General features: G+C 44.1%; 2 protein-coding genes and 1 long non-coding RNA gene across 48 annotated transcripts in view; 1 reads left to right on the top strand and 2 right to left on the bottom strand.

Annotated features, from left to right (window-relative positions):
- NSD1 (nuclear receptor binding SET domain protein 1) overlaps positions 1-23,118 on the top strand; it is a 159,397-nt gene extending 136,279 nt beyond the window's left edge. For all 45 annotated transcript variants that reach the window (XM_054251898.2, XM_035290628.3, XM_054251897.2 and 42 more), the window contains 6 exons: positions 3,363-3,632; positions 5,328-5,444; positions 6,892-7,033; positions 11,700-11,806; positions 14,614-14,818; positions 16,756-23,118. In XM_054251898.2, coding sequence (XP_054107873.1) covers positions 3,363-3,632; positions 5,328-5,444; positions 6,892-7,033; positions 11,700-11,806; positions 14,614-14,818; positions 16,756-18,371 — 2,457 coding nt within the window. In that variant the 3' untranslated portion in view covers positions 18,372-23,118. The remainder of the gene's footprint in view (positions 1-3,362; positions 3,633-5,327; positions 5,445-6,891; positions 7,034-11,699; positions 11,807-14,613; positions 14,819-16,755) is intronic.
- On the bottom strand, positions 14,390-15,204 carry LOC144581373 (uncharacterized). The gene is made up of 2 exons (XR_013532008.1): positions 15,053-15,204; positions 14,390-14,963 (listed from the first exon to the last, which is right to left on the bottom strand). It is a non-coding gene; the product is annotated as an uncharacterized LOC144581373 (long non-coding RNA).
- A 1,210-nt stretch (positions 23,119-24,328) lies between the features above and the next one.
- Positions 24,329-26,588, bottom strand: RAB24 (RAB24, member RAS oncogene family). 2 transcript variants are annotated; one of them, XM_008990232.3, is made up of 8 exons: positions 26,048-26,588; positions 25,896-25,964; positions 25,623-25,701; positions 25,450-25,517; positions 25,270-25,369; positions 25,002-25,052; positions 24,800-24,862; positions 24,329-24,687 (listed from the first exon to the last, which is right to left on the bottom strand). In XM_008990232.3, the coding sequence occupies exons 1-8, from the start codon at positions 26,162-26,164 to the stop codon at positions 24,623-24,625; spliced, it is 612 nt and encodes a 203-aa protein (XP_008988480.1). In that variant the 5' UTR covers positions 26,165-26,588; the 3' UTR covers positions 24,329-24,622. The 2 variants fall into 2 exon arrangements, with proteins under 2 accessions (XP_008988480.1, XP_008988478.1); XM_008990230.5 differs by having other exon boundaries at positions 24,810-24,862.
- Between the last annotated feature and the right edge of the window lie 54 nt (positions 26,589-26,642).

Raw genomic sequence — 26,642 nt, 5'->3', positions numbered from 1 at the left:
GTTTGAGTTTATGATGTGATAAGTAAGAAACTTATTTTTGGATTAGTAACAGGTTAGATTAGTTGTTAAGAAATAATGATTAAAACATATATTTTTTGGCCGGGCGCAGTGGCTCACGCCTGTAATCTCAGCACTTTGGGAGGCCAAGGCCGGCAGATCACCTGAGGTTGGGAGTTGGAGACCACCCTGACCAACATGGAAAAACCCTGTCTCTACTAAAAATACAAAAAGTTAGCCAAGTGTGGTGGTGCACACCTGTAATCCCAGTTACTCAGGAGGCTAAGGCAGGAGAATCACCTGAATCCAGGAGGCAGAGGTTGCAGTAAGCTGAGATCGCGCCATTGATTGCACTCCAGCCTGGGCAACTAGAACGAAACTCTGTCTCAAAAAAAAAAAAAATTCAGCTTGGGCAATATAGCAAAACCCAGTCTCTACCCAAAAAAAAAAATAAAAATCTGGGTGCCTTTTGTCCCAGCTAGCTGAGAGGTTGAGGTGGGAGAATCATCTGAGCCTGGTCACACTACAGTGAGTTGTGATTGTGCTACTACACTCCAGTCTGGGGGACAGAGTAAGATTTTGTCTCAAAAACAAACATATATTTGTAGAGAGAAAAGGAGTAGCATCAACCTTTGTGTGTATCTGGGAAGGGTTCAGGTAAAAATACTTTGAATCAGAAGTGAATGTTCAAATGCCCTATTTAGGACTTGTAGTCTTGGGTGTCTGATATTACCTGTTGTTGTCTATCCCTTTAGAATTTACCTTGGACACTGTAAGGCTTATCCCTTAATGGCTTCCAGTTGCATGTGTTGAGGGTATTTCTCCATTAACAAGAAGTTTCCAAACTTTACCAGTATTTTGACGAATCTAGGAACAGATCTGGCAGTGAGACCTACATCCTTTTTCTCCCTAAACAGCATCTTGCTCTGTCACGCAGACTGGAGTGCCTTACAGGCCTAGGCGATCCTCTCACTGCAGCTTCCTGAGTAGTTGGGACTACAGGCACTTGCCACCATGCCTGACTACATTGTGAAATTTTTTTGTAGAGACAGGGTTTCATTGTGTTGGCCAGGCTGGTCTTGAACTTCTGGGCTCAAGCAATCCTCTAACCTCAGCCTCCCAAAGTACTGGGATTACAGATGTGAGCCACTGCACCTGGATTCCTCCTGTTAAATTTTGATAGAGAAATGGTTTGATCACAGTATATTTCCAGATTGTAGATTTTGTAATATTAAAGGGGAGTAGGCAAATAATAAAATGCAAGAAATGAAAGCATTTGAAAATTTAGAGAATAGAAACTTCTAAGTAATAATGATTTTAGGTGGACTAGAATGAGTAATCTAGAATATTTGATATGAGAAACAATCATAAGGATATTATATAAGAAAGGAAGAAATAATTTAATATGTCTACCATGTTTGAGAGGCAGCTGGGTGCTGTAGTATATATATATATATATATATATTTCTTATTCTCACAATAGTCCTGCAAGTAATTTATTCAAAATCACACAATTCCTTAATAGTTAAATTTTATGTGTGGTTTGTGTCCTACAAGACTTAATTTGACTGTTCCCACAGAAATAATATGAAATGAGGGGAGACACATTCTCATGCACAAATCCATCATTGTATTGGAACATCTGTTGTCTTTCCTTGTTGCTAGTATTTGTTAAAACCTCTGCCTTGGCCGGGTGCGGTGGCTCACGCCTGTAATCCCAGCACTTTGGGAGGCCGAGGCGGGTGGATCACAAGGTCAAGAGATCAAGACCATCCTGGTCAATATAGGTGAAACCCCGTCTCTACTAAAAATACAAAAAATTAGCCTCAGGAGGCTGAGGCAGGAGAATTGCCTGAACCCAGGAGGCGGAGGTTGTGGTGAGCTGAGATAGTGCCATTGCACTCCAGCCTGGGTAACAAGAGCGAAACTCCATCTAAAAAAAAAAAAAAAAAACCTCTGCCTTAATGGCTTTGGTATCACAATAGCTGTTTGACCTTCGTGTTTTACCTCACCAGACTTTCACTATATTTTTTAGCACTAGCACTGCTTCTACAGTAATCCATGAGTGACACTGATATAGTTCTTTTAAAAGATTTTAAATTATAAGCTTGATGTGGTGATACCTACCTGTAGTCCCAACTACTTGTGAGGCTGATGCAGCAGGCATAGAGGAACCCAAATTAGGCACAGATGTTTTCATGCCATTAAGTTCCCTCTTAAGAATGGTGCTTTCTCACTGGGCGCAGTGGCTCATGCCTGTAATCCAAGCACTTTGGGTGGCTGAGGTGGGTGGATCACAAGGTCATGAGTTCAAGACCAGCCCAACATAGTGAAACCCCATCTCTACTAAAAGTACAAAAATCAGCCAGGCATGGTGGCATGTGCCTGTAAGTCCCAGCTACTTGGGAGGCCAAGGCAAGAGTATCACTTGAACTCAGGAGGTGGAGGTTGCAGTGAGCCAAAATCGTGCCACCGCCCTCCAGCTTAGGCAACAGAATGAGACTTCATCTTAACAAATAAAAATAAAAAATAAAAGAATAGTTCTTTCTATGTCGTGTATTAAATAAAAACAATGATAAAGAATAAATAGTAGTGCTTGTTGTTCAAGGGTTAACTGATTTTTTAAAAAAAGGAAGGTAGAGGCTGGGCGCAGTGGTTTTGCTGGATGCAGTTGCTCTTGCCTGTAATCCCAGCACTTTGGGAGGCTGAGGAGGGCAGATCACCTGAGGTCAGGAGTTCAAACCAGCCTGGCCAATGTAGTGAAACCCCATCTCTGCTAAAAATACAAAAATTACCCGGGCTTGGTGGTGCGTGCCTGTAGTCCCAGCTACTTGGGAGTCTGGGGCAGGAGAATCACTTGAACCTAGGAGGCGGACATTGCAGTGAGCCAAGATCCAGCCACTATACTCCCGCCTGGGCGACAAAAAAAGGAAGGAAAAATAATGACTATTTTTATGTAATAGCGAGTGTGGTGCCACCATGTGACAATAGCAGAAACCCAGTTTATAATTCACTTGGCCTACCAGCTTTGAAATTGTTTTTTTAAATGAATTTTTTAAAAATTGTAAAGTTCATATTTTATTGTTTTGAGATGGCGTCTCACCCTGTCAGCCTGGCTGGAGTGAAGTGGCACAATCTTGGCTCACTGCAACCTCTGCCTCCTAGGTTCAAGCAATTCTTGTGGAGTTTATATTTTATATGTCAAGTGAGGCTATGTTTTTATATCACACTGTCTAAATGTTGATAGTTCAGAATCATGGGAAATATGGCTGCAACTTCAAGGAACAAATGTTTGCCTTTTTCAGGGCCTGAATTGTCTTATGCTGGGCTTGTTTTATGCAGTATACTGTGTGTTACTTTTCCAGGTGAACCGTCCCATTGGCAGGGTACAGATCTTCACTGCCGACTTGTCTGAAATACCCCGTTGCAATTGTAAAGCTACTGATGAGAACCCCTGTGGTATAGACTCTGAATGCATCAACCGCATGCTGCTCTATGAGTGCCACCCCACAGTATGTCCTGCTGGAGGACGTTGTCAAAACCAGTGCTTTTCCAAGCGCCAATATCCAGAGGTTGAAATTTTCCGCACTTTACAGAGGGGTTGGGGTCTACGGACAAAAACAGATATTAAAAAGGTTAGAAAAAGCTAAATTACTATTTTTTTCTCCTCTTTGCGGTTGCTTGATATCGTTAATTCTTGACATTAGAAAATTAATCATCAAGGAAAATATAGTTAATTAATCTTATTATTGTGTCTTGCCATATCCTCCCACAGTTTAGACACTTGAGAATGGATGGTTTTGATCTCCAGAGGTCTTTGTATTGATCATGGTCACTGTGTAGGAGGATGGAAAAAAGGGTCATTCGTGGAGATGCTATGACTTTGTTTGCTGTTTTGTGACTATCCAAGAACCAGTGATTAAGAGAGAGGACACTGAGCACATGAGACAAAGACATTGATCCACATACTAATAAAATATTTTTAGTGGCCGGGTGTGGTGGCCGAAGCCTGTAATCCCAGCACTTTGGGAGGCTGAGGTGAGCGGATCACCTGAGTTCAGGAGTTTGAGACCAGCCTGGCCAACATCTCTACTAAAAATACAAAAATTAGCTGGGCATGATGGCACATGCCTGTAATCCCAACTACTTGGGAGACTGGGACTGGAGAATCGCTTGAACCTGGGAGGCAGAGGTTGCGGTGAGCAAGATTACGCCATTGTACTCAAGCCTGGGCAACAAGAGCGAAACATCATCTCAAAAAAACAAACAAAAAAAATTTTTTTTAAGTGAGGAAAAAACATTGGCTTCATGAAACATGAAGGAGAAGAAGGTTAAGCCTTATTGAATGAAATGCACTAATGTCTTTATTTTTATATCTATTATATGTGCCAGGTGTTGTTCTGGGGATGCACTGACTAAGACGAGAGGAGAGGTATGGCTCATGCTTTCATAAAGTTTACATTCTGGAAGGAGAGAGATAATGAACCAATCATCTCCCAGTGTGGAAGTATAAAGGGCTTCAGAGATGTGTGACAAAGGAACTGAAACTAGTTTGTCTCTGATTATATTTTATTTTCCTTATTTTTTTGAGAGAGGGTCTCACTCTCTCACCCAGGATGGAGTGCAGTGGTGCCATCTCTGCTCACTGCATCCTCCACCTTCCAGGGTCAAATGATCCTCCCATCTCAGCCTCCTGAGTAGCAGGGACTACAGGCTTGCATTACCACACCTAATTTTTGTATTTTTTGTGGAGGCAAGGTCTCACAATGTTGCCCAGGCTGGTCTCAAACACCTGGGCTCAAACGATCCTCCCAAAGTGTTGGGATTATAGGTATGAGCCACCACTCCTGGCTTCTGAGGATATTTTAAATTGAGTCTTGAAATTTAAGTAGCTGTTGACTCAGACAAGGTGGCCGTGAAAGCCAGGGTGACTGCAGCATGAGTAGGGAAGATGATACTTTGGAATGTGTAGTGCCAACGAAGATGAACACAGTTTATTTAGGAAAACCTAATAAGGCTCTGGGACAGGTAGAAATTGGCCATCCATCTCTTTATAAGGAAGCTGTAGTTTACTTACTCATCTTCCAGAATGGAAGATCTTTAGTATACAGTGTATTATAATCTTTCTGCTGGTACCATTGATGGGAGTAAGAAGGTGTTTTTCATTATCAAATAGTTAGGGATCATAAAGTAATTATATGTGCATAAAATTATACTCATGTAATCTGCTTTTGAGAATTTGATGTTTTCATTACTTTTTAAAAAAATGTATACATTTGGATACTGGTGTGTTTTTTTCACATTAAGTCAGGAGTTATTTCTTGTTCTAGGGTGAATTTGTGAATGAGTATGTGGGTGAGCTTATAGATGAAGAAGAATGCAGAGCTCGAATTCGTTATGCTCAGGAACACGATATCACTAATTTCTATATGCTCACCCTAGACAAAGTAAGTAAGGAGAAGTGCTGTTTTCACTGTTACAAGATTGTAAAATTTGTTTTGTTCCAGCCATAGTATTTGAAGACATGTAATGCAGTTCCCAAGACAGGGTGTTTTCCCATACCCTGTGGGATTGCTGGATTGGGGTTCTGGAGTAGGTAAGTGTGCTCATTTCTGGGTATTCATGGCCAGAGGCAATACAGCTGCTTTTAGTCTTATTTTTGAACAATTCAATGAAAATTGGAGATTCTGTCTTTGAGTATGTTTTCTACAGGGTTACAAGTTTGAAGCCAGAAAAGTACATAATAGTATGTAATTTTTTTATTCTTTTATTTTACAGATGGAGAAATTATTTGTTAAACATTTAATTATTGTACTGATAAGTTCATGTAAAATTTTTTAAATCTTTTTGTTTGTTTGTTTGTTTGGATGCCCATGCTGGCGTGCAGTGGTTCGATCTCAGCTCAGCCTCCGCCTCCCAGGTTCAAGCGATTCTCCTGCCTCAGCCTCCTGAGTAGCTGGGACCACAGACATGCACCATCTTGCCCAGCTAATTTTTGTATCTTTAGTAGAGATGGGGTTTCACCATGTTGGCCAGGATGGTCTCGAGCTCCTGACTTCGTGGCCTTTTTTTTTTTTTTAATTTATTCTTTTGAGACGGAGTCTAGCTGGAGTACAGGGGCGTGATCTCGGCTCACTGCAACCCCTGCCTCCTGGGTTTAAGAGATTCTTGTGCTTCAGCCTCTCAGGTAGCTGGGACTACAGGCACCTGTCACCTTACCCAGCTAAATTTTGTATTTTTAGTAGAGACGGGGTTTCACCATGTTGGCCAGGCTGGTCTCAAACTCCTGACTTCAGGTGATCTGCCTGCCTTGGCCTCCCAAAGTGCTGGAATTACAGGCATGAGCCACCGCCCCCAGCATTAGTTTTTGCAATAAAATCCTTTCTTGATATTTACCTGTGTAAGCATTTCTGAAGTTGTGCACTTAGGATTTGTGAGATCCTTACCTCCAGATAGTCTGATCTTTGAGATTGGAACTTTCCGTTAGTATTTAAATCTTCTTAGGTGATTTCTAATGTGCATCTGGGTTGAAACTACCTAATAGAAAGTGGGCCAAGCTGCTGTTTGTAGGGCAGTGGTCCTCAAACTTCACCTTAGTCAGAATCCCTGGTGGCCTTGTTATGACAGAATGCTGAGGTCCACCCCAGAGTCTCTGTTTTAGTGCATTTGAAGCACAACTCAAAAATTTGCCTGTCTAACAAATTGCCAAATGGTGATGGTGCTGGTCCAGAGATCACAATTTGAGAACCAAAGTTCTTTGGGATCTTTTTTTTTTTTCCTGAGAGATTCAATATTTACAAATAGGAACTCCAGCTTATTAGAGAGAATGGTCAAACTTTAATCCATAGCAGAGGTCTCAGAAAGTCTGATGTGTAGTTTCTCTTGGAATTCTAGGACCGAATCATTGATGCTGGTCCCAAAGGAAACTATGCTCGGTTCATGAATCATTGCTGCCAGCCCAACTGTGAAACACAGAAGTGGTCTGTGAATGGAGATACCCGTGTAGGCCTTTTTGCGCTAAGTGACATTAAAGCAGGTAAGAATCATTTTAGGATTCTGCAGCTGACATCCGAATTTCAGGGCTTTGGTTTTTTACAAACACCTTCCTCAGATTGAATGAATTTCAGGTTTTATCATCTAAAATCCCAATGTCCTGTAATCCAGAATGAACTTCCAAACACCCAAGACACATGAAGACCTTGCAGGTGGTCCTTGGACATGGATTGTGTGTGTGTGTGTGTGTGTGCGTGTGTGTGTGCGCGTGTGTGTGTGCGCGCGCGTCATAAAATATATAAAATATAAAGTTTATAATTTTAAACATTTTTTATATACACTTCTCTGGAATTAAGTTCATTTACATTTTTGTCCAGCCATCACCACCATCCATCTCCAGAACTTTTAATACTAATAAAGAGTATTATCCCTGCTAATACTCTATGCCCACTAAACACTAAGCCTCCATTTTTCCTTCCGATTTTGACTTCTATATGTATTTCATATAAATAGATGAATTTGTCCTTTTGTGACTGGTTCATTTCTTTTATTTATTCATTCATTTTTATTGTCTAGGGACAGAGCCTTACTCTGTTGCCCAAGCTGCAGTACAGTAGTACCGTCACAGCTCACTGCAGCCTCGAACTGCAGGGCTCAAGCAATCCTGCTGCCTCAGCCTCCTGAGTAGCTAGGACTGTAGACACATTTCCCCATTCCCAGCTTTTTTTTTTTTTTTTTTTGGCGGGGGGCGGGTAGAGATGGAGTCTTGCTGTGTTGCCAAGGCTAGTCTGGAATTCCTGGACTCAAGTGATCCTCCTGCCTCAGCCTCCCACAGTGCTGGGATTACAGGCATGAGCCACCTTGCTTGGCTTGGCTTATTCTTTCAGTACAGTGTCTTCAGGACATGGATTTGTCTTCAGGAACAAATTTTCACATTTATATGAACTTCCCACTAATAGGTTTGCTTTAGAAACTACTAACTCTTCAGTCTCCTTTCTCACCTTCCCTTTCACAGTTGCCCTTCTTCCACTTTATAAACCAAAGTTCAGGCTCTCAGTGTTTCATATCTTATGGGTTATGGACCCAAGGCTATTTTAAAAATAAACCACTGGGTGTGGTGGTATATGGCTGTAGTTTTAGTTACTCAGGAGGCTGGGTCCAGAAATCGCTTGAGTTTAGGAGTTTGAGAAGCAGCCTGGGTAGTATAGTGAGACCTCTGACTCTTAAAAATACACACACAAGGCCAGGTACTGTAGCTCATGCCTGTAATCCCAGCACTTTGGGAGGCCGAGGCGGATGGATCACAAGGTCAGGAGTTCAAGACCAGCCTGGCCAAGATGGTGAAACCTCATCTCTACTAAAACTACAAAAATGACCTGGACGCTGTGGCAGGTGCCTGTAATCCCAGCTACTCAGGAGGCTGAAGCAGGAGAATCACTTAAACCTGGGCAGCAGAGGTTACAGTGAGCCAAGATCATGCCACTGGACTCCAGCCTAGATGACGGAGTGAGACTCTGTCTCAACAACAACAACAAAAATACACACACAAAACAACAAAAACCCCTCAACCTCTAGGATGCCAAAGAACAGGACCTTTGGAGAATTTAGTGCTCTGTCATGGCTCACCTGGGTACCTGTCTCTCTAATGGGGTAGTGAGATGGTTATAACCAGGACAAATAATAATAAGTTTATTTGAATTTAAAGTAAATCTGATATGGCTGAGTGGTTTGACAGTAAAGATATGTGGTATTTTCCATAAAAGATTGTAATCTATACTTTCAGCATTTTGATATAGTTACTTTGAACATACATACCTATGCATGTAGCACACTCCAAATTGCATGATTTTTTTAAATATTAAAATTTCTGTAAACTTTTGTTTTGTTTTGTTTTGTTTTTTTGAGATGGAGTCTCGCACCATCACCCAGGCTGTAGTGCAGTGGCGTGATCTTGGTTCACTGCGGTCTTTGCCTCCTGAGTTCAAGCAATTCTCCTGCTTCAGCCTCCTGAGTAGCTGGGACTACAGGCGTGTGCCACCACACCCGGCTAATTTTTTATTTTTTTTATTTTTTGTATTTTTAGTAGAGACCAAAATGGGTCTCACCGTGTATATTCAGTGAGCAGCCATGTTGGCCAGGATGGTCTCAATCTGACCTCGTGATCCACTCACTGTGCCCAGCCAACTTGTACATTTTGAAATGTACAAGAAAGTATATTATTTTTCAAATTTAGTTTTGCCAAGGATATGAGCAAAACAGTAAAAATCAGTCTCCTATACTCAAACTGGGATAGAACTGGCCTCAGCAGTCTAATATACAATTGTATAGTCTAATTACTGTTGAAGCAGAAATCCCATTTGAATGTTCTAGAAGACCTTCGTGCTCTTTTGCTCAGTTACTGTTGTCCTCAGGAAGCTTTGATCAAGATAAAAGAATTAAAATGATGTTTATTCAGATTTTAGTCTGTTTTTGTGTTTGTTTCTTAAATTTAACCTATGGGACACTCAGTATATTTTTTCCTTTATTCTTTTCTCCCTTTTTCTCTCTGATCACCCCAGGGGTCGAGAGGTTCTTCCATATTAAATCAATATAAATATAGTTCCTCTGTAATAAATCAATCATATGATTTAGTTCTATGTCTGCTGAGTGCTGACAATCCCATTCTCTACTCAGAACCTTCAGTTCATATCCATGGGGATGTCCTCCTCTGCCATGTCTAGCAGAGAATCCCAACACTTTGGGAGGCCAGTTTCTCTTCTTTTCTTCCTGTTTTCATCAGCTCAGGTAGCTTGGTATTGAAATTCTCGGACTTTGTTCCTATTCTCACTTGGCTTCCAGTCTGCATAGGTTCAGGATGGGGAAAATGAGACAGGATGTGCTAAGTGACAGGTGGAGTGCCTGTCAGAGCTGAGGCCTTCATTGAACTTCCTGGGCTGTTCGCATACCTACAACTTACTGTCTCCCACATGTGCCATCTTTACTCCTTGTTTATCTCTTCTTTGATGCCCTTTGCCATGTCCAGTAACTGGAGTTCTATCAAGGATTATTGCATGTTGGACTCTTTCCTAGAAAGAGTAAACTCTTTCACTGTTTACTTTATGAGCACTGATGCTTTCTGATTTAATTTAGCCACCATGTGATTATGCTTACACCGTGTATATTCAGTGAGCAGCCAGTTACGGCAAGTGTCCTGCTTTCTTATATTTATGTATAAGGTAGAGTTCTGTATTATAAGCACATCATGTCTCTAAAAATTTAGTTATCCATAAATCTTTTATTAAGAAAAAAACAGCGTGGGGCTGGGCACAGTGGCTCATGCCTGTAATCCCAACACTTTGGAAGGCCAAGGTGGGCGGCTCACTTGCAGTTAGGAGTTTGAGACCAGCCTGGCCCCATCTCTACTAAAAATACAAAAATTAGCCAAGCATAGTGGCAGTTGCCTGTAATTCCAGCCACTCGGAAGACTGAGGCAGGAGAATAGCTTGAACCCAGGAGGCAGAAGTGGCTGCAGTGAGCCAGGATCGTACCATTGCACTCCAGCCTGGGCAACAGAGCAAAACTTTGTCTCAAAAAAAAAGAAAGAAAGAAAGAAAAAGAAAAAACTAGTGTGAATAAAACCACCAAAGATTCAATCCAGTAAGTTCAGGCATGAGATGGGAAATTTGACCCTCCTGTTAAATTGGTCACTCTCACTCAGTGCCTGCAAGCTCCTTATGGCATGAGCCTCTTATCAGGCCATGAATAATTCTGCTATTCCTACAGCATGACCCCTAATTTAGCTGCTTTGTATTTTGAATATATTCGAATAAAGAAATAATGATACTAATGATTTTATTGAACATTAGATGAAAAACTGTGTATCAGTCTCACTGATAAAAGGCATGTCAGACTGCAAAGGGAAATCTTCCTAAAACTTGACAATTTTTAATAGGAACGGTGGTTACTTTATACAGTAACTGTAAACTGTTAGCCCTGTACAAAGGTAACCTCTTCGTATATTTGGTAGGCCTTCCATAACTGGCTTTTAGTGATGGGCTTTAAGTTTGAATGTTTCTTTTATTTCCTCTCACACTTTTGATGAAATGGACCTTTGACAGAAAGAGTACCTTTTATTAAAGTTTACAAATTACTGCTATGTGCATTGTCATATTCTCTCAGTAAGCTTGTTAGATTTCTCCATTTTAAAATGGGCTGCTCAGGGTTCACATTACCCTGCTAAGGCTGTGACGTAACTGGACCTACAACCACTCTGTAATCCACATATTTCCAGTGTTTTTCTGTACTGAGATGCCGCTCCAGAGTGCTGCCAGGTAACATGTGTTCACCTGAGAACAGACAAAAGAGTTTTCCTCATACTTGTATTCCCAGGGCCTGACACACTGATAAGTTGTTTTTTGAATTTACATATTTTGAATCTGAATGGTTAGTAAACAAATGAAAGAAAACTTAAGGTAATCAACACCTCTGTAGTAAAAGTTATCTTAAATATTACTTGTTAAGCCATTTAAGTTTCCTCTGTTAAATTGTATTAGCTGATTATTAATGTCATGGGATTAGAATTTATTAAAATATAGGATTAGAGTTAATTCTTTTTAAAAATTGTTTTTAAAATTAATTTGTTCTCTTGGGATTTGGTATCCTTTGTAATTAATACAGAAATAATGTCATTAAAACCATAGATATTAATATTTTCATGGTCTCTTATGCAGGCACCGAACTTACCTTCAACTACAACCTAGAATGTCTTGGGAATGGAAAGACTGTTTGCAAATGTGGAGCCCCGAACTGCAGTGGCTTCTTGGGTGTAAGGCCAAAGGTACCACCTTTCCAGACTTCTTCTTTGGGATTAGTGGTGCAGTCCTACCTCCCTAACAGTGTCAGGGCAGTCTTCATGTTAAGAAGATATTTCTTTGAAATTACTGACATTGAGCTAGGCCTGGTGGCTCATGCCTGTAATCCCAGCACTTTGGGAGGCTGAGGCAGGTGGATCACCAGAGGTCAGGAGTTTGAGACCAGCCTGTACAACATGGTGAAACCCCATCTCTACTAAAAATATAAAAATTAACCAGCTATGGTGGCACGTGCCTATAGTCCCAGCTAGTCAGGTAGCTGAGGAAGGAGGATCACTTGAACCCAGGAGGCGGAGATTGCAGTGAGTCAAGTTCATACCACTGCACTCTAGCCTGGATGACAGAGCAAGACTCCGTCTCAAAAAAAAAAAAAAAAAAAAGAAAGAAAGAAATAAATTAATGACATTGATTAGGTGTTGATAGGGCCACTTGGCAATTCACTAAGCATTTGGCTGATCAACTCAATTACATAGGAGGTTTTAAATAATATTCTTGAAGTGTTTTGCACCATCTGACTTTAATTGGTGATCCTTTTCTAGATAATAATGCTGTGAAATAGGACCTTATAAAGAAGGCTAGTTAACTCCCTTGTCTTTATCTCACATCTCCTAATAAGCCACTTGGATTCTTGGTATATCTGTGTCCATCCCCCCCACCCCTCTCAGTTTCTCTTTCTGAAGATACCAAAAAATCTGGAGTTTAAGTTTCTAAATGTAGCATAACATCACAGATAAAGGGAGAACTCTTAATCTCCCCATTATAACAAAGTATAAGCATTGTTTTGTCTTCTTGTTTTTTATGTGTACTTTCTGAAAAATTGAATTCTAATCCTGTAATTGTTAAGTATCATTTCCACATCTGTATCCTCCTTTTCTTTTTTTTTTTAAAGTCCTTGCTGATTATTTTTAGTGACTGTGTTAATTTTTTAATATAATGGATGGACACACTAGATGAACATCTGGATCCTTCAAGATTTCTCTATCATAAATAAGAGCATAGTAAAAATTGAAGTTTAATTTTGATGCAAAGCAGACTAAATAGTGGCTTCAGTGGAGTATGTTCCGTATGCCTTTTTGATTTTGAAAGTCAACATTAAGAACTGAAAACATGTAAGTTAACATAGAAGCCAATAAGAAGGATAAAGAAATTTGCTTTTGAGATGGATTCTTGCTCTGTTGCCCAGGCTAGAGTGCAGTGGTATGATCTCAGCTCATTGCAACCTCTGGCTCCCAGGTTCAAGCAGTTCTCCTGTCTCAGCCTTCCAAGTAGCTGGGATTATAGGTGCCCACCACCACACCTGGCTAATTTTTTGTACTTTTAGTAGAGACAAGGTTTCACCATGTTGACCAGGCTGGCCTTGAACTTCTGACCTTAGGTGATCCACCTGCCTTGGCTTCCCAACGTGCTGGGATTACAGGGGCGAGCCACCACACCTGTCCAAAAAGGAGTACATAATTTTGAGCAATTAACGGGAAAATTAAGAACATCCAATGATTGTTTTTTATCTTGTTAAGTAAGGTGAATCATCTCTATATTGGGTTTTATTTTGCTTTTTGTTTAGTTTTTGTTGGTTTAATGTTGTTCCTTAAGATGTTCGTTGACTTGTTTCCTATAAATTAAAATAGTAACTTAGTTTAACCCAATTTAATGGTGGTAAGTGTATTGCAGATGTCTGTTTCTGCATTCTTGAGGTCTGCATAGGATAGCATTTTACAGGAATCAGTGAGAGGTAGATGCTATAGCAGAAATTGAGAAATGAGAGATCACTGTGGACTCTTAGTAGACAGTGGTCTGTCAGAATAGGATGGACCTCCATTAAGCCTTGTAGATTGGTCCTAGATGTTTCTGGGTTAAAATCAATAATGTGATAAAGAGCCACAGGATTTGGTGACCCAAGTGTGTGCTGCAGGGAACATGGAGAGGACATCTGCTGGATGCTCCAGGGTCTGTCTTGGGAGTGGTGGACATGAAGCTAATTTGACTTGATGTGTATCAAGTCAAGTTAATCGAAGTTAATTCATAGTCACCGCAGGGACCATGCATTAACTTTTTGTGTCTTAACACAGTGCTCATAGTAAGTTCAGTTATGCTTTGTTGAATGAACGAGAAACATGTGTATATACATACAGAACCTTCTTTAATTTTGAAAGTAGACAAATACAAAATAAAACTTTGGCTGGGCGCAGTGGCTCATGCCTGTAATGCCAGGACTTTGGGAGGCCGAAGTGGGTAGATCATGAGGTCAGGAGCTCGAGACCAGTCTGGCTAACATGATGAAACCCCATCTTTACTAAAAATAGAAAAATTGGCCGGTTGTGGTGGTGGGCGCGTGCCTGTAATTCCAGCTATACTCAGGAGGCTGAGGCAGGAGAATTGCTTGAACCCAGCAGGTGGAGGTTGCAGCGAGCCGAGATTGCACCACTGCACTCCAGCCTGGGCAACAGAGCAAGATTTCCTCTAAATAAATAAATAAATAAATAAATAAATAACTTACGAAAGGCATGACATTTAACACCAACCAGTCTTATGTATAAGCAAAAACAGAAGGATTTTTGTTTTCTATTTTATTCAGGTGGCAAGAGTAGTTGATACAAAAGTGGTAATTATTGCTACATATCTGTGACGAACCAGGTACCTTTCCTGCATTTTATCTTCGTAACAATCTCTTTACCCAGAGAAGAAAATGAGGCTCAGAAAGGATAGTTAACCTGGTTAAGATTGGTACTAACATGTTGACAGAATGCTGACAGAATGCTCAATATCTGACCTGTAGAATCAACCCATTGCCACAGAAGAAAAGTCAAAGAAATTCAAGAAGAAGCAACAGGGGAAGCGCAGGTCCCAGGGTGAAATCACAAAGGAGCGAGAAGATGAGTGTTTTAGTTGCGGGGATGCTGGCCAGCTCGTTTCCTGCAAGAAGCCAGGCTGCCCAAAAGTTTACCATGCAGACTGTCTCAATTTGACCAAGCGACCAGCAGGTTGGTGCCAAAATCCATTCATAATGCTACTTGTTCTCTCCATAATACTCAGGGTCTCATGCCATTTGCTTCAGCCTGGAAGTAAGTGCCATTTTATTTGGTCTTCCCATGCATAATTTTGAGGGGTGTAGTCTGTTTTCTTAATCTGGAAATAATGAAAACAAAGGCTTAGAAATCTTAGTTATGAAGAATGGAACAGAAATGCACTTGCTGTGTTTCAAGTCCTTTACTTACATTATGTTTTTCATCCCCCTCGCAACACATAAAGGTTGGTTTTCTTCCATCATGCATGTGAAGAAACAGAGTTAGGATTGGTGAGGTGACCTTGCACACATGTATGGAGAGCTGGGTTTTTTACTCCAAGACTATTAAGTCATGTTGCCTTTCTAGAGAAAGAAAGATTGAGATAGTAAAGCCTTTAGGTGGTTCTAGTCAGTGAGGAATGGATTGCCACCCTTTTAGCACTTCCTCCCTTGCTCCCCTAGCCCTAGTGGAGTCTCCCCCCATGCAAAGTAGACTTTTTTCTCTAAAGGAGATGTGGCTGTATCAGCTAACACATGAGAAGCTGCTCAGGTGGATGTGGTGCCCAGTAGTTGAAGAAATTGAGAACCTTAGTGATTTGGGGTTAGAGGATTTTAGGGATTTGGATATACCATCTATTTTAAAGGACAAAAAAGAGAAACCAGTAGGGAGCTGTTCCAGGGTGAGGAGATTATATATTACTAGTGACCTGTTTCCAAGAATCGCAGAAGCTGAAGAATTTTGGGATATAAGTATAAGGAATTTGTCCCCAAATTGGCTTTCCTTCAGTGTATATTGGCCAAGGTCATGAAATAAACTGAGGTAGGATGAGGGCAAGACTGTCACATTGACCTGTTAGCACTAGGAAGTAGAATTGTTTCATAATCAATTGCTCAGGGCTGTCACTGGCATAGGCTATGATAGAACCAATCTTGCCTATTTGCCAGGAGTGGGAGCTAGTATAGTTGATGTGAAGGTGGAAACACTGTCCCTAATCAAGACTCAGGTTTCCTGAAATGGGGCAAGGTAGATAAAAGCTCAGGTCAGCTTTGGGTATTTTCTACTGACTTTATGTGAACAACAGATAATGTATTATGCTGGTCTCAAGACTTAAAATTGAACAAAGGGAAATCTTCCATTTTTCATAATTTTATATATGTTCTATTACTGCTAATAAGCAAATAAGCAAAAATCTAAATAGCTGAGATATTTCTCTTTGAGATGCTAATTTAAAAGCTGTATAGTACAAATGGAGAGTGCCAGAATATGAAAGTAATATTTTGCCGGGCGCGGTGGCTCATGCCTATAATCCTAGCACTTTGGGAGGCTGAGGTGGGTGGATCATAAGATCAAGAGATTGAGACCATCCTGGTCAACATGGTGAAACCCCGTCTTTACTAAAAATACAAAAACAAAATTAGCTGGGCATGGTGGCACGTGCCTGTAATCCCAGCTACTCAGGACGGTGAGGCAGGAGAATTGCCTGAACCCAGGAGGCAGAAGTTGTGGTGAGCCGAGATCGCGCCATTGCAATCCAGCCTGGGTAACAAGAGCAAAACTCCGTCTCAAAAAAAAAAAGTAATATTTTAAGTTTCATGTAAAAGAAGCTTTATGCTGTCCCCATACCTCTTCCCACCTCCTTGCTTGAAATAGTCATAGAAATACTGGTTTACTCCTCTGCTTGTATATTAAGTTCATACTAGTTGCTATTTGATAATTCACTGTTTATGTATTCTGTGCAGAAGAAGAAGCTGGAATTCTGGGGCAAGAGGTGGCTAGTGAGTGGCATAAACTAGCTGAACCAGGAGCAATGTGAAGGAGAGTCATCATCCATACCTTCAGACTGTAGCATAGCCATGGCCCATGTGATATATATCTATTTTTCCTAAACTTTTGTTTTACTTCTGTGTTTTCAGGGAAATGGGAATGTCCATGGCATCAGTGTGACATCTGTGGGAAGGAAGCAGCCTCCTTCTGTGAGATGTGCCCCAGCTCCTTTTGCAAGCAGCATCGAGAAGGGATGCTTTTCATTTCCAAACTGGATGGGCGTCTGTCTTGTACTGAGCATGATCCCTGTGGGCCTAATCCTCTGGAACCTGGGGAGATCCGTGAGTATGTGCCTCCCCCAGTACCGCTGCCTCCAGGGCCAAGCACTCACCTGGCAGAGCAATCATCAGGAACGGCTGCTCAGGCACCCAAAATGTCAGATAAACCTCCTGCTGACACCAACCAGACACTGTCGCTCTCCAAAAAAGCTCTGGCAGGGACTTGTCAGAGGCCACTGCTACCTGAAAGACCTCTTGAGAGAACTGACTCCAGGCCCCAGCCTTTAGATAAGGTCAGAGACCTTGCTGGGTCAGGGACCAAATCCCAATCCTTGGTTTCCAGCCAGAGGCCACTGGACAGGCCACCAGCAGTGGCAGGACCAAGACCCCAGCTATACGACAAACTCACTCCAGTGACGAGCCGAAGCTCCTCACCCTCAGTCAGGTCCCAATCACTGGAAAGACCTCTGGGGAAGGCTGACCCAAGGCTTGATAAATCCATAGGTGCTGCCAGCTCAAGGCCCCAGTCACTGGAGAAAACCCCAGTTCCCACTGGCTTGAGACTTCCGCCGTCAGACAGACTGCTCATTACCAGCAGTCCCAAAACCCAGACTTCAGACAAGCCCCCTGATAAACCCTCTGCCACTTTGTCCCAGAGACTTCCACCTCCTGAAAAAGTACTGTCAGCTGTGGTCCAGACTCTTGTAGCTAAAGAAAAAGCACTGAGACCTGTGGACCAGAATACTCAGTCAAAAAATAGAGCTGCTTTGGTGATGGATCTCATAGACCTAACTCCTCGCCAAAAGGAGCGGGCAGCTTCACCTCATGAGGTCACACCACAGGCTGATGAGAAGATACCAGTGTTGGAATCAAGTTCATGGCCTGCCAGCAAAGGTCTGGGACATATACCGAGAGCTGTTGAGAAAGGCAGCATGTCAAATCCTCTTCAGACACCTGGGAAAGCAGAGGACCCCTGGCAAGCTGTTAAATCACTCACCCAGGCCAGACTTCTTTCTCAGCCACCTGCCAAGGCCTTTTTATATGAGCCAACAACTCAGGCCTCAGGAAGAGCTCCTGCAGGGACTGAGCAGACCCCAGGGCCTCTTAGCCAAGCTCCAGGCCTGATGAAGCAGATGAAGCAGATGGTCGGAGGCCAGCAACTACCTGCACTTGCTGCCAAGAGTGGGCAATCCTTTAGGTCTCTTGGGAAAGCCCCAGCCTCCCTCCCCACTGAAGAAAAGAAGTTGGTAACCACAGAGCAAAGTCCCTGGGCCCTGGGAAAAGCTTCAACGCGGGCAGGGCTCTGGCCTCTAGTGGCTGGACAGACACTGGCACAGTCTTGCTGGTCTGCTGGGAGCACACAGACATTGGCACAGACTTGCTGGTCTCTTGGAAGAGGGCAAGACCCCAAACCAGAGCAAAATACACTTCCAGCTCTTAACCAGGCTCCTTCCAGTCACAAGTGTGCAGAATCAGAACAGAAGTAATACCAGTTCAATCTAACATGAACAAACAAGCTGCCCCCAGGGTACCATTTGGGGAGGGGAAATCTTTTCTTTCTTTCCCCCTTGAAGAAAAAGAAATCTGCCCCCCAACACTCTCCCACTGTTATTCTTTCCTTATATCCCAACACTCAGAACTCTTCTGACATTATCCAGTGGGGGCTTATGGTTGTGTGAACCATGTATGAAAATCCAGTGGGCCCCAACCAAGGAGACAGACAGACTTGGGTCTCTTACCCTCAACTTTTCCACATGGTCATCGTGAAATAAAAAGTCCACTCTGGAGTCAAGTATGGAATTCAATTCCGCTGGTCAGGTTGGAAGGTATAGGAGCTCTCAAACCAGATTTCCCCAACCAGATAGAGCCCCATTGAGGGCACCTAGGAACCCTTGGAAGGAAATGGTGTTCTTTCAAATCAGTGGCGATTTCCTGAGCATTCACATGTTCTAGGCCGGGTGCTAGTCACTGATGGTAGATACAGAGATAAATAAGGCCTCATCCCTGTGAGCCTGAATTCCAAGGCTTTCAAGAACCTTTGACCAGGAAATAACAGGAAGTTCTGAGGGGCCCTGGGGCTTTAGACTCATTTTGAGAAATGTCTTTTGTGGCACCAGAAGTGGTTGTGTTGAGTAAGTCTCTGGGCTGGGGTGTGCATAGGTGCGTGTGCATGCACACACACTCACAAGAGGACTACTCTATAGATGGAAGGGTGCTGCATTGAAGCCAAGTGAGGCTTTTGGTTCGGGTAGCCGCTGTTGCTTCTGTCTGGGCTGTGCAGAGTCTAAAGATCAGTCCTTGGAGGAGCAGGTGGTCAGGGAGAGCTGGGTGCTATGCAAATGTAGCTTTCCAGCAGTGAAAGAAGGCATTTGGCAAGCTTCTCTTTCTTTACTTTTGTTTCTACCTATTTTTCTCCTTGTACATGAATCTACCCCATCCCCATTTCCCTAAAACACTCAGGTGCTTTCAGATTTCAGAGCCTCGGGCAGTGGACATAGGGAATCTCTGACAAGCTCTGAGCTAGATACACCAGCTTCAGGAAGAGTACCAGATCCTGATGGGAAATCAATTTTCCCCAATCTTTTTCCCTCCTGAGTGGAGGGAGTTGTCTTTGCCTCCCTGAGAATTGCTGTGCTCTGTACTGAGAGTGCTTGCCTGCTGACCTAGCTCAAAGGCAAGCCAGAACTCTTCCCTGAAGACTGATGAGAGGTGGTGTTTAGAGCAATGTCCAGGCTAAGATGACTCCTAATAACTGCTGATTATCTGTTATTGCTGCCCTGAGCTGGGGCCCAAGGGCTGGGAAATCTGTTGGTGCTATCCTGCCCTACCATTCACCCAGCTCACAGACTGCCAACAGGAAGTGCTGTTTGGCTAGTTTCCTCCCACTTACCTACCCCTCCTTTGTTCTTAGACCAACATGTTTACCTCTCTGCTTTGCCAACTTAGCCAGCAGCTTTAGCCAGCAGGCCATCCCCTGGCCCTAACATCTCCTGGCCATTCTCTCTTATTTATGGCTTTCACGTGCTCAACAGGATTCTGTATTTGGTCCCAATTTCCTCAAGTTCTTATTGAGGTTACTCCCATCACTTCCATGGAGGGAACAATAGTTATTATAGAAGCATTTGCGCTTTATCTAAAAATAGAATCTGTTTTTATTTCCCAAAGCCTGTCTCAAAGGTTGAGACACTTGAACTCAGGCAGAGGGACGAGGCTGGGCAGGGCTGTCCCAAATTTAGGGGCCTATCCCTGCATTTCACTGAGACCTCGGAATCTCCTCTGTGAATTCCACCTGCCTAGTTCTCCCCTTTCATCCTCTCTCTTCCCACATCATCAAAGAGGAAAAGCTCTTTGTTCAAAAGGAAGAGAAAACAAAGCATCTTATTTTCTTTTAAAAGAATTTTAAACCATTAAAAAGATATTTTTAAAGAAATTCACCCAGAACATTAAAGTTCATTATATTAAGTATTTATCATGTGTGAGAATAATAAGTATATAACTGCAGCTAGTAGGTCCCTTTCCCTAATCTTTTAGGTCATATGAGTAGGGTTTGTTTGGTGCCAGTCCTGTGCCCTTTTCTCTCCAGTCATCTGTAGTTGTGATCAGAAAAAGATATCTGCACTGCAGTCACAGTCTCCTTTCACTATGTTGTGTGTTAAATTACCGTAGCTCTTTGTTTCATGAAATAAACTGTGAATTTAGGGGGGTGGGGGGAGGGCAGGCTATGTAAAAATTTTCAGTGGAGAAGTTTGATCCTAAAGTAGCTTCTCTAAAGTAGGCTTTCATAGGTAATCAACTTGACAGCAGTCTAGATGTCTCATGGGACAGGAGGGAGTGAGGGAAAGGGGCCCTGATTGGCTGCTTTGTGGTTTTGTTTTGGTTCTTTACATTCTCCGCCATTCATTGGAGGCTTCATTCCAGACCTGCCTGGGAAAACAGCTTCTGAGCCATTTTGGGGAGCAGTTCATCATGGGAAAGGATGGACACCTGGGCTTCCTTCAAGGGCCATTGAATGGAAACTAGAAAACCATTGGAAACTAGAAATTGCAGTTATTGGGCCTGCCAAGAGCAGCATCTGATACTACATTGTTAAAATCATGAAAGCAGTCACTATCCAATTAGAAGAAGAGTCAGAACAACTGTTGAAAATGTGACTCTTGGATGAAGCTGGGGAGGGAGTAGCCTTGCCAGCCCTGTGGGACGTCTCCTCAAGCTTGTAATAAGACCCCTTTTCCAAGCGGATGTGAATTGGAGTGAAAAGGAAATCTTTCATCTTAGAAAACTTCTGGTCCTTATGCAGGATGGTATTTGACTATGCTTGGAAATTGAGATCTCAAGAGTTTGCCTTGGAGGCCAGCTCCCCAGGAAGGCTTTTCCAGGGACAAGGCAAAGGTTGAAATGCTCCATAGGTAGCTAGAAAGCCAGTGTATCTCCTCGCCCTGCTAAATCAGAAAAAAATTGTGGAAAATGTTGAAATTTATATTCAAAGCCTAATTTGCTTCTCTTAATGGAGCCAACCCAGTCTAAGAGCAAAATAGCCCTCATTGCTACAGAAACATCCTCAGTTTTAAATGTCTGCTTTACTCTGTTACCAAGTTTGAGATGACTTAAATCACTGTGTTGACTCTCTTCTGAACCAAATCTTTAACATTGATGAAAATAGTTATTTTATTCTTTACATCCTTCACCCCACACTACGGTCAGGGCATGAAACGTACTATTGATCCCTTCCCAGGCTCAACACTGTCTGCACACTGGAGCTGGACTCCCAGGTTATAATTCTAATGTTGCCTCGTGAGAACAGAATGGCAGGAAGTTTGGTCCTGGCAGCTTCCCCCATAGGGAGTAATGAGGACAGCATGAAACTTGGATAGGTTTTACCCTTAGCCCCTATAAGGTGGATTTTCTCCTAAGGCTTTTTAAATGAAAATGTCATCCTCTTGGGGTTTGTCAGCCAGGTTAGAGGAGCCCAGTGTCCTAACCTGTCTTGAGATCATGGCAGAGAAGGAGCTCCCTCCAGTCCCTTTCCTGCTAAGTCTCATTTGAGCGGTTCCACGTGTAGACATTCTACATCACTGCTTGGTAGCTGCTGTGGGAGCCTGTCATTGGCTGTGGCCAGTTAGTTCTCCACTGAGCTTCCTAGGGCCCAGTGCAACAGGGCCAGAGGCTGCTGTAGTGTAAACTGAAATAACAGATCATTGTTTTGTACACACAAACAAATGTAATGATGGTGCTAATTTCATGGTATAAATAAGCACTGCCAAGGGTTGAGGGACTGGCAGCTTAAGAAACCCAGATTCCTGTTTGGGAGGAGATTTTTATGTAGAAAGGTTTCTTTGAGGCTTTGTTAAAAGTGGGGAGAAGGAAGATCCTCAGTGAAGCCTATACCCAACCCTGGATTGGTCCCAGTGCAATCCAGAGGTGGAAGAGATCCTGTATCCAGGTGAAGGTGGCCAGTGAGTTTCTCAGGGCTGGGGCCACCTTGTCCATAGCCTCCATCCACTGCCTGGAGCAGGTTGTTAGAGAGCTCTGGGTGTTGGGTCTTCCTCAGCTCCCTTCTGCCCCTCTCTACCTCTTCCACTCATGGAAGCACCTCTACTGCTTATGAAGATTAAGGGTAATATTTTATAAGTGGAAAGAATTTAACTAGAAATCCACAGCCTCGGAAGAAGTGTTTTGAGTTTTAACGTGCTGTTTATGCCTATGTGGTCCATTCTTGAGAGCTGCTTTCCCATGACTTTCAAAACATCAGGTTATTGTGGGGCTTCAGGTGTAAGGTCCTGGAAGTTAAGCAAAGTTTTCTAGACAAGAGATGGGCACAGGGAGTAGAAGCAGAAATAAATAGTTCTAGTGTTTTCAACTTCCAGGATTGGGGCAGGCCAGAGCAAGGTGGTCTCATTGAGGTGGGTGCTACCTGTGTGTGTGTAGATGAGTGTGCTGAAGGTGGGGAGGGCAGCACACAGCAGCTTATGGCAGAGCTGCTTCCTAGGTCTTGGCAGAGAGGCAAGCCGATGATAAACATCTAATTATATTGTTAAGAAAGGGGTCGGGGGGGATCAGCCAAGGTCCATCATTGTTTTTTGCCCCCTTCCCCTGCCCCTATAGATTGTCAGCTATAAGTGAAACTCCTAGTGAAAAAGAGGGGAGCCTTGTGGTAGGAGTCCCCATAAACATGTACTGTAATTCTTTGTATATAGAAAAAAATTTACTGTAAAGTAAAGTTTAACTTTACTCATATATGGCCCTTGCCCTGTGTTTTTATTGGTTGTGGGGAGTTGTAGCGTAACAGGAGGGAGGACTGTTTGGGGTGAGAGCAGGAGCCAGCCAGAGATAGTATGGGGTGGGGTGGGGCAGGGATACTGTGGAGCTAAGCCCTTCCTCTAAGCACATCATGGGAGTAGTGTGTTTCCTCCCAACAGCCACAGGGCTGCCCAAGCCTTTTTCTCTTCTGTTGGGAGTGGCTGGTGTCAGTTTCAGTCTCCCTCCACAGGAAGTTTCCATCACTCATGCAGGAAGTGCAGTTTTGAGGAATTGGTTTTTTAAAAGGAAGTGGAACCAAAGCACACTCTAAGTGTGAGTCTGATCATATTGGCTAAGTTTTATATTCAAAGGCAGGTGTTGTCCACTGTGGAGGACTCAGCCTAGGCCTAAAGGCAGGAAAGCAGAGGCAAAGGATAAACTAGGGCAAAGCCCCTGGACTGGGGCCACACCTCCCAAACCGGAAATAGCTACAGTAAATTTCCTTCTGGTTGAACAGGAGGTGTCAGTCCTGTTTACAGTAACACCTGATCCCTCAGAAATATATGGACCTTCAAGGCCTAATACTTTGGAGGACACTTGGGAGTTTGTTTCCCCTTGTGACCTAGTCCTGAACTTCCTGCCCTTTCAACAAAAAGTGCTTGGGAAGATTGGGAAAAACATTTAGTACTAGAATTACTCTTCACTTAGGATCTCACAATCCTTGGGCTGTGTAGTAGTCACCTTATTTTACAGATGATAAACTCAAGCTGAGGGTTTAAGTCCCTTTTCTAAATTGGAACCAAATCTGGATCCATTAGACCTTTCTGTCTTACAGAACTTAGGACTTTTCTACCATTAAACCGCATTGTAGGATGTCACTGGGATGCTCAGGACCTGAGTCACAGGTCTGACATATGGGCCCAAACATGACAGATGCAGTAGAGCTGGTCAGACCAACCTGGATAAAATGCTTGACCCTTTTATCTCAACACAGCTCACACACGCTTTGCAGCACTCGGAAGGAATTGTGAGCTTTGTACTACCCCAGCCCCAGTATCTCAGTTGTAACCCTGGGGAGAAGTCTTGTTTTCCAAAGGAAAATGAGAGATAGGAAAACCTTAATATAAACCAGTGAGGCCAGCTGGGTGGCCCCAGAAAGAACTGGGTGTCTTGACACCCAATTCACACAGCAGGGAAAGGGGCTGGGTGTGATTCACAGTGCATTGATTTTATTTACAGATCAGAAGCCACTTAAATAATCTGCAGACACAAGTGCTGTCCAGGGCAGAAGCCTGGGGTCCAAATAAGCCCTTATCCCTCCTCATGCCCACAGTCAGCCCAATGCTGCCTCCGTTCCATGGGCCAGCACAGGCAGGTGCCACCTTTGCTGACATGAGGACCTGGGTTAGCTCAGACATTTGACTACCCAAGCCCAGTAAGGAACTGGGTCCAGCCGCTCTGGGGAACTCCTTTAATTCTCCCAGGCCAGGTGAGTGGTGAATCAGTGATGACAACAGCTGTAAAAGTAGGGGTTTGCCTTCTGGCCCAGGTCCACGCCCTTGTCCTCTGTCAAAGAAAGAGGTGGCTGCTCAGCACCATTCTCTTGGGATCAGGTAATTCAGAAAAGAGGCTAGATGCTGTGGGCCTAGAGTAAGTCCATAAAGGCTGGGAAGCACACCTGTCATCACCTGGAAGGCAGCCACACTGACGTAATCCTCTGCCACTTTCTGGAAGAGCTCATCTGGCAGGAAAAATGATGATCAATGAGGGCCCAATGCCAGTAGTCCTGGGATCTCCCAGTGACCCAGCCCTCTGTTCCCTATTCAGCTTCCTCTGGTGCCCCTGCCTGTTCCTGTGTGAGGCCCCAGCACAGCACTCACCCACACTCTGGCCTGTCTTGCTGGATGTTTCAAAGAGCTGAGCTTTGATATCTGTAAAGAGAAGTGACTAAAGCCTCATATCTGAGAATTAGATAAGCAGACAAAAGGGAGGACTAGCAGTTCAGGGAGTCTCCTGGACCCCACAGTTCAAGGAAGCTAGGAAGCCCTTCTAGAGTACCTTGCCCTAGCAGCCAAGGCAGTCCCTATTTTCTGTGATCCACCCAGACAGCCACACACCCCCACCCCCCAAAGGGTGAGGAACAGCTACTGTCTGCATAATCCTGGACGTCATGGAAGTCCACACGTCGACGCCTCCGGTCTTCTTCCAGCAGGTCACTCTTGGTGCCACATAGGTAGATTTGGCAGCCCTGACACACAAGACAAGCGTCACCTCCAAAGACCAACAGAACCCTAGCCCTTGGTCTTCTGGTGAAGTCTATTCACCTACCTCCTCTAGACTGCGCAGTTCCTTCACCCAGAACTTTGCTCGCTCAAAGCTGCTGCTGTCTGTGAGGTCTTGGTGTGGGGCATGCAGGAGACACAACCAAGTGATCAGGGGCTGTTCTCTGGTTAGCCTGGCACCCACTTCTTCTTGTGGGCCAGCCCAGAACTCCCCCTTACCATAGCAGACGATGGCAGCCTTGGCACCCCGATAGTAGATTCTACTCATAGCCTCATAGCGCTCAGAGCCTGCTGTGTCCTAAAGAGGAGGGACAGGCTCAGCCCTGGTCTGAGTCAAACTTAAGGCCATGTTCTCCAGACCCCACTATTTTCCAGATAAGGAAACGGGTCAATGAGAAACGAGTCTGTGAGGCCACAAATCAATCAGTAATAGGCAGGACCTAAGCCTCCTCAAGAATGAGACTCCCTAGAATAGATGCCCAGGGAACTTACCCAAATACCTAATGTCACAGTCCGGTCTCCGACCGACATCACCTTAGCCACGAAGGCGGCCCCGATGGTCTGCAACGAGAGGGAAGAGATTGGGGCCATAGGTGCAGATTACGCCCCCGCCCACCGTGCCTGGCCCCTCTGGGTGCACTCACGTTCTGATAGGGCCCCACCAGAAAGCGATCGTGCACGTAGCGCTCCACCAGGCTCGTCTTGCCCACGTACTCCTTGCCCAGCATCACCACCTTGACGTCTACGCGCTGCCCGCTCATGCTCCCGGGGCCGCTTCAGCCACGTCAGGGTCCTGAGCGGGGACGGGGGCGAACCCGGATCTCCGCTCGGCCCAGGCAGCGCCCAGGCCTCAGACCCCAACCCCAAACGGCGCCAACCAACGATTCGAGACAGCGCGATGGGGTCGAGCTCTGGCCGTGGCCTTGCACTTTCGGCAGCTCCCAGTGTGCCCCCGCTGTTCCGCCCCGGGCGCCGAATATCCTTCGAAGACCCCAAGCCCCGGGGCGGCCTGGGAGCGTGCGGGACAGCGTCCTCAACAGCGCAGCACGCCGCCGTGCAGCTCGCTACTCCGTCATTCGCTCGCCTGCGGGCTTAGACTCAGTTCCGGCTCGAGTACCAATCGAACCTAGGGTCTCCGGCAACCCGGCTTCTACCCGCAGCGCCGCGACTCCCGCGGGAGGGGGCGAGAGGGAGAGGGGGCGGGGCCGCAACGTCACGTGGCGCGAGCGCCGGAAGCGG

The sequence above is a fragment of the Callithrix jacchus genome, chromosome 2 (genome assembly GCF_049354715.1).
Source record: "Callithrix jacchus isolate 240 chromosome 2, calJac240_pri, whole genome shotgun sequence".
In the NCBI taxonomy this organism is placed as follows: Eukaryota; Metazoa; Chordata; class Mammalia; order Primates; family Cebidae; genus Callithrix; species Callithrix jacchus.
The sequence above is the reverse complement of the archived record's forward strand: the minus strand, read 5'-3'. Positions and strand labels throughout refer to the sequence as shown.

What these genes read in the sequence shown, in the direction of transcription:
- RAB24 (XM_008990230.5), bottom strand. Translation starts at nt 26,164, where the DNA reads ATGAGCGGGCAGCGCGTAGACGTCAAGGTGGTGATGCTGGGCAAGGAG. An exon ending in CTGTGACATTAGGTATTTGG is followed by an intron (nt 25,702 to 25,895) that starts GTAAGTTCCCTG and finishes CCTCCTCTTTAG; the next exon opens with GACACAGCAGGCTCTGAGCG. An exon ending in TCAGTGTGGCTGCCTTCCAG is followed by an intron (nt 24,688 to 24,809) that starts GTGATGACAGGT and finishes TTTCTTTGACAG; the next exon opens with AGGACAAGGGCGTGGACCTG.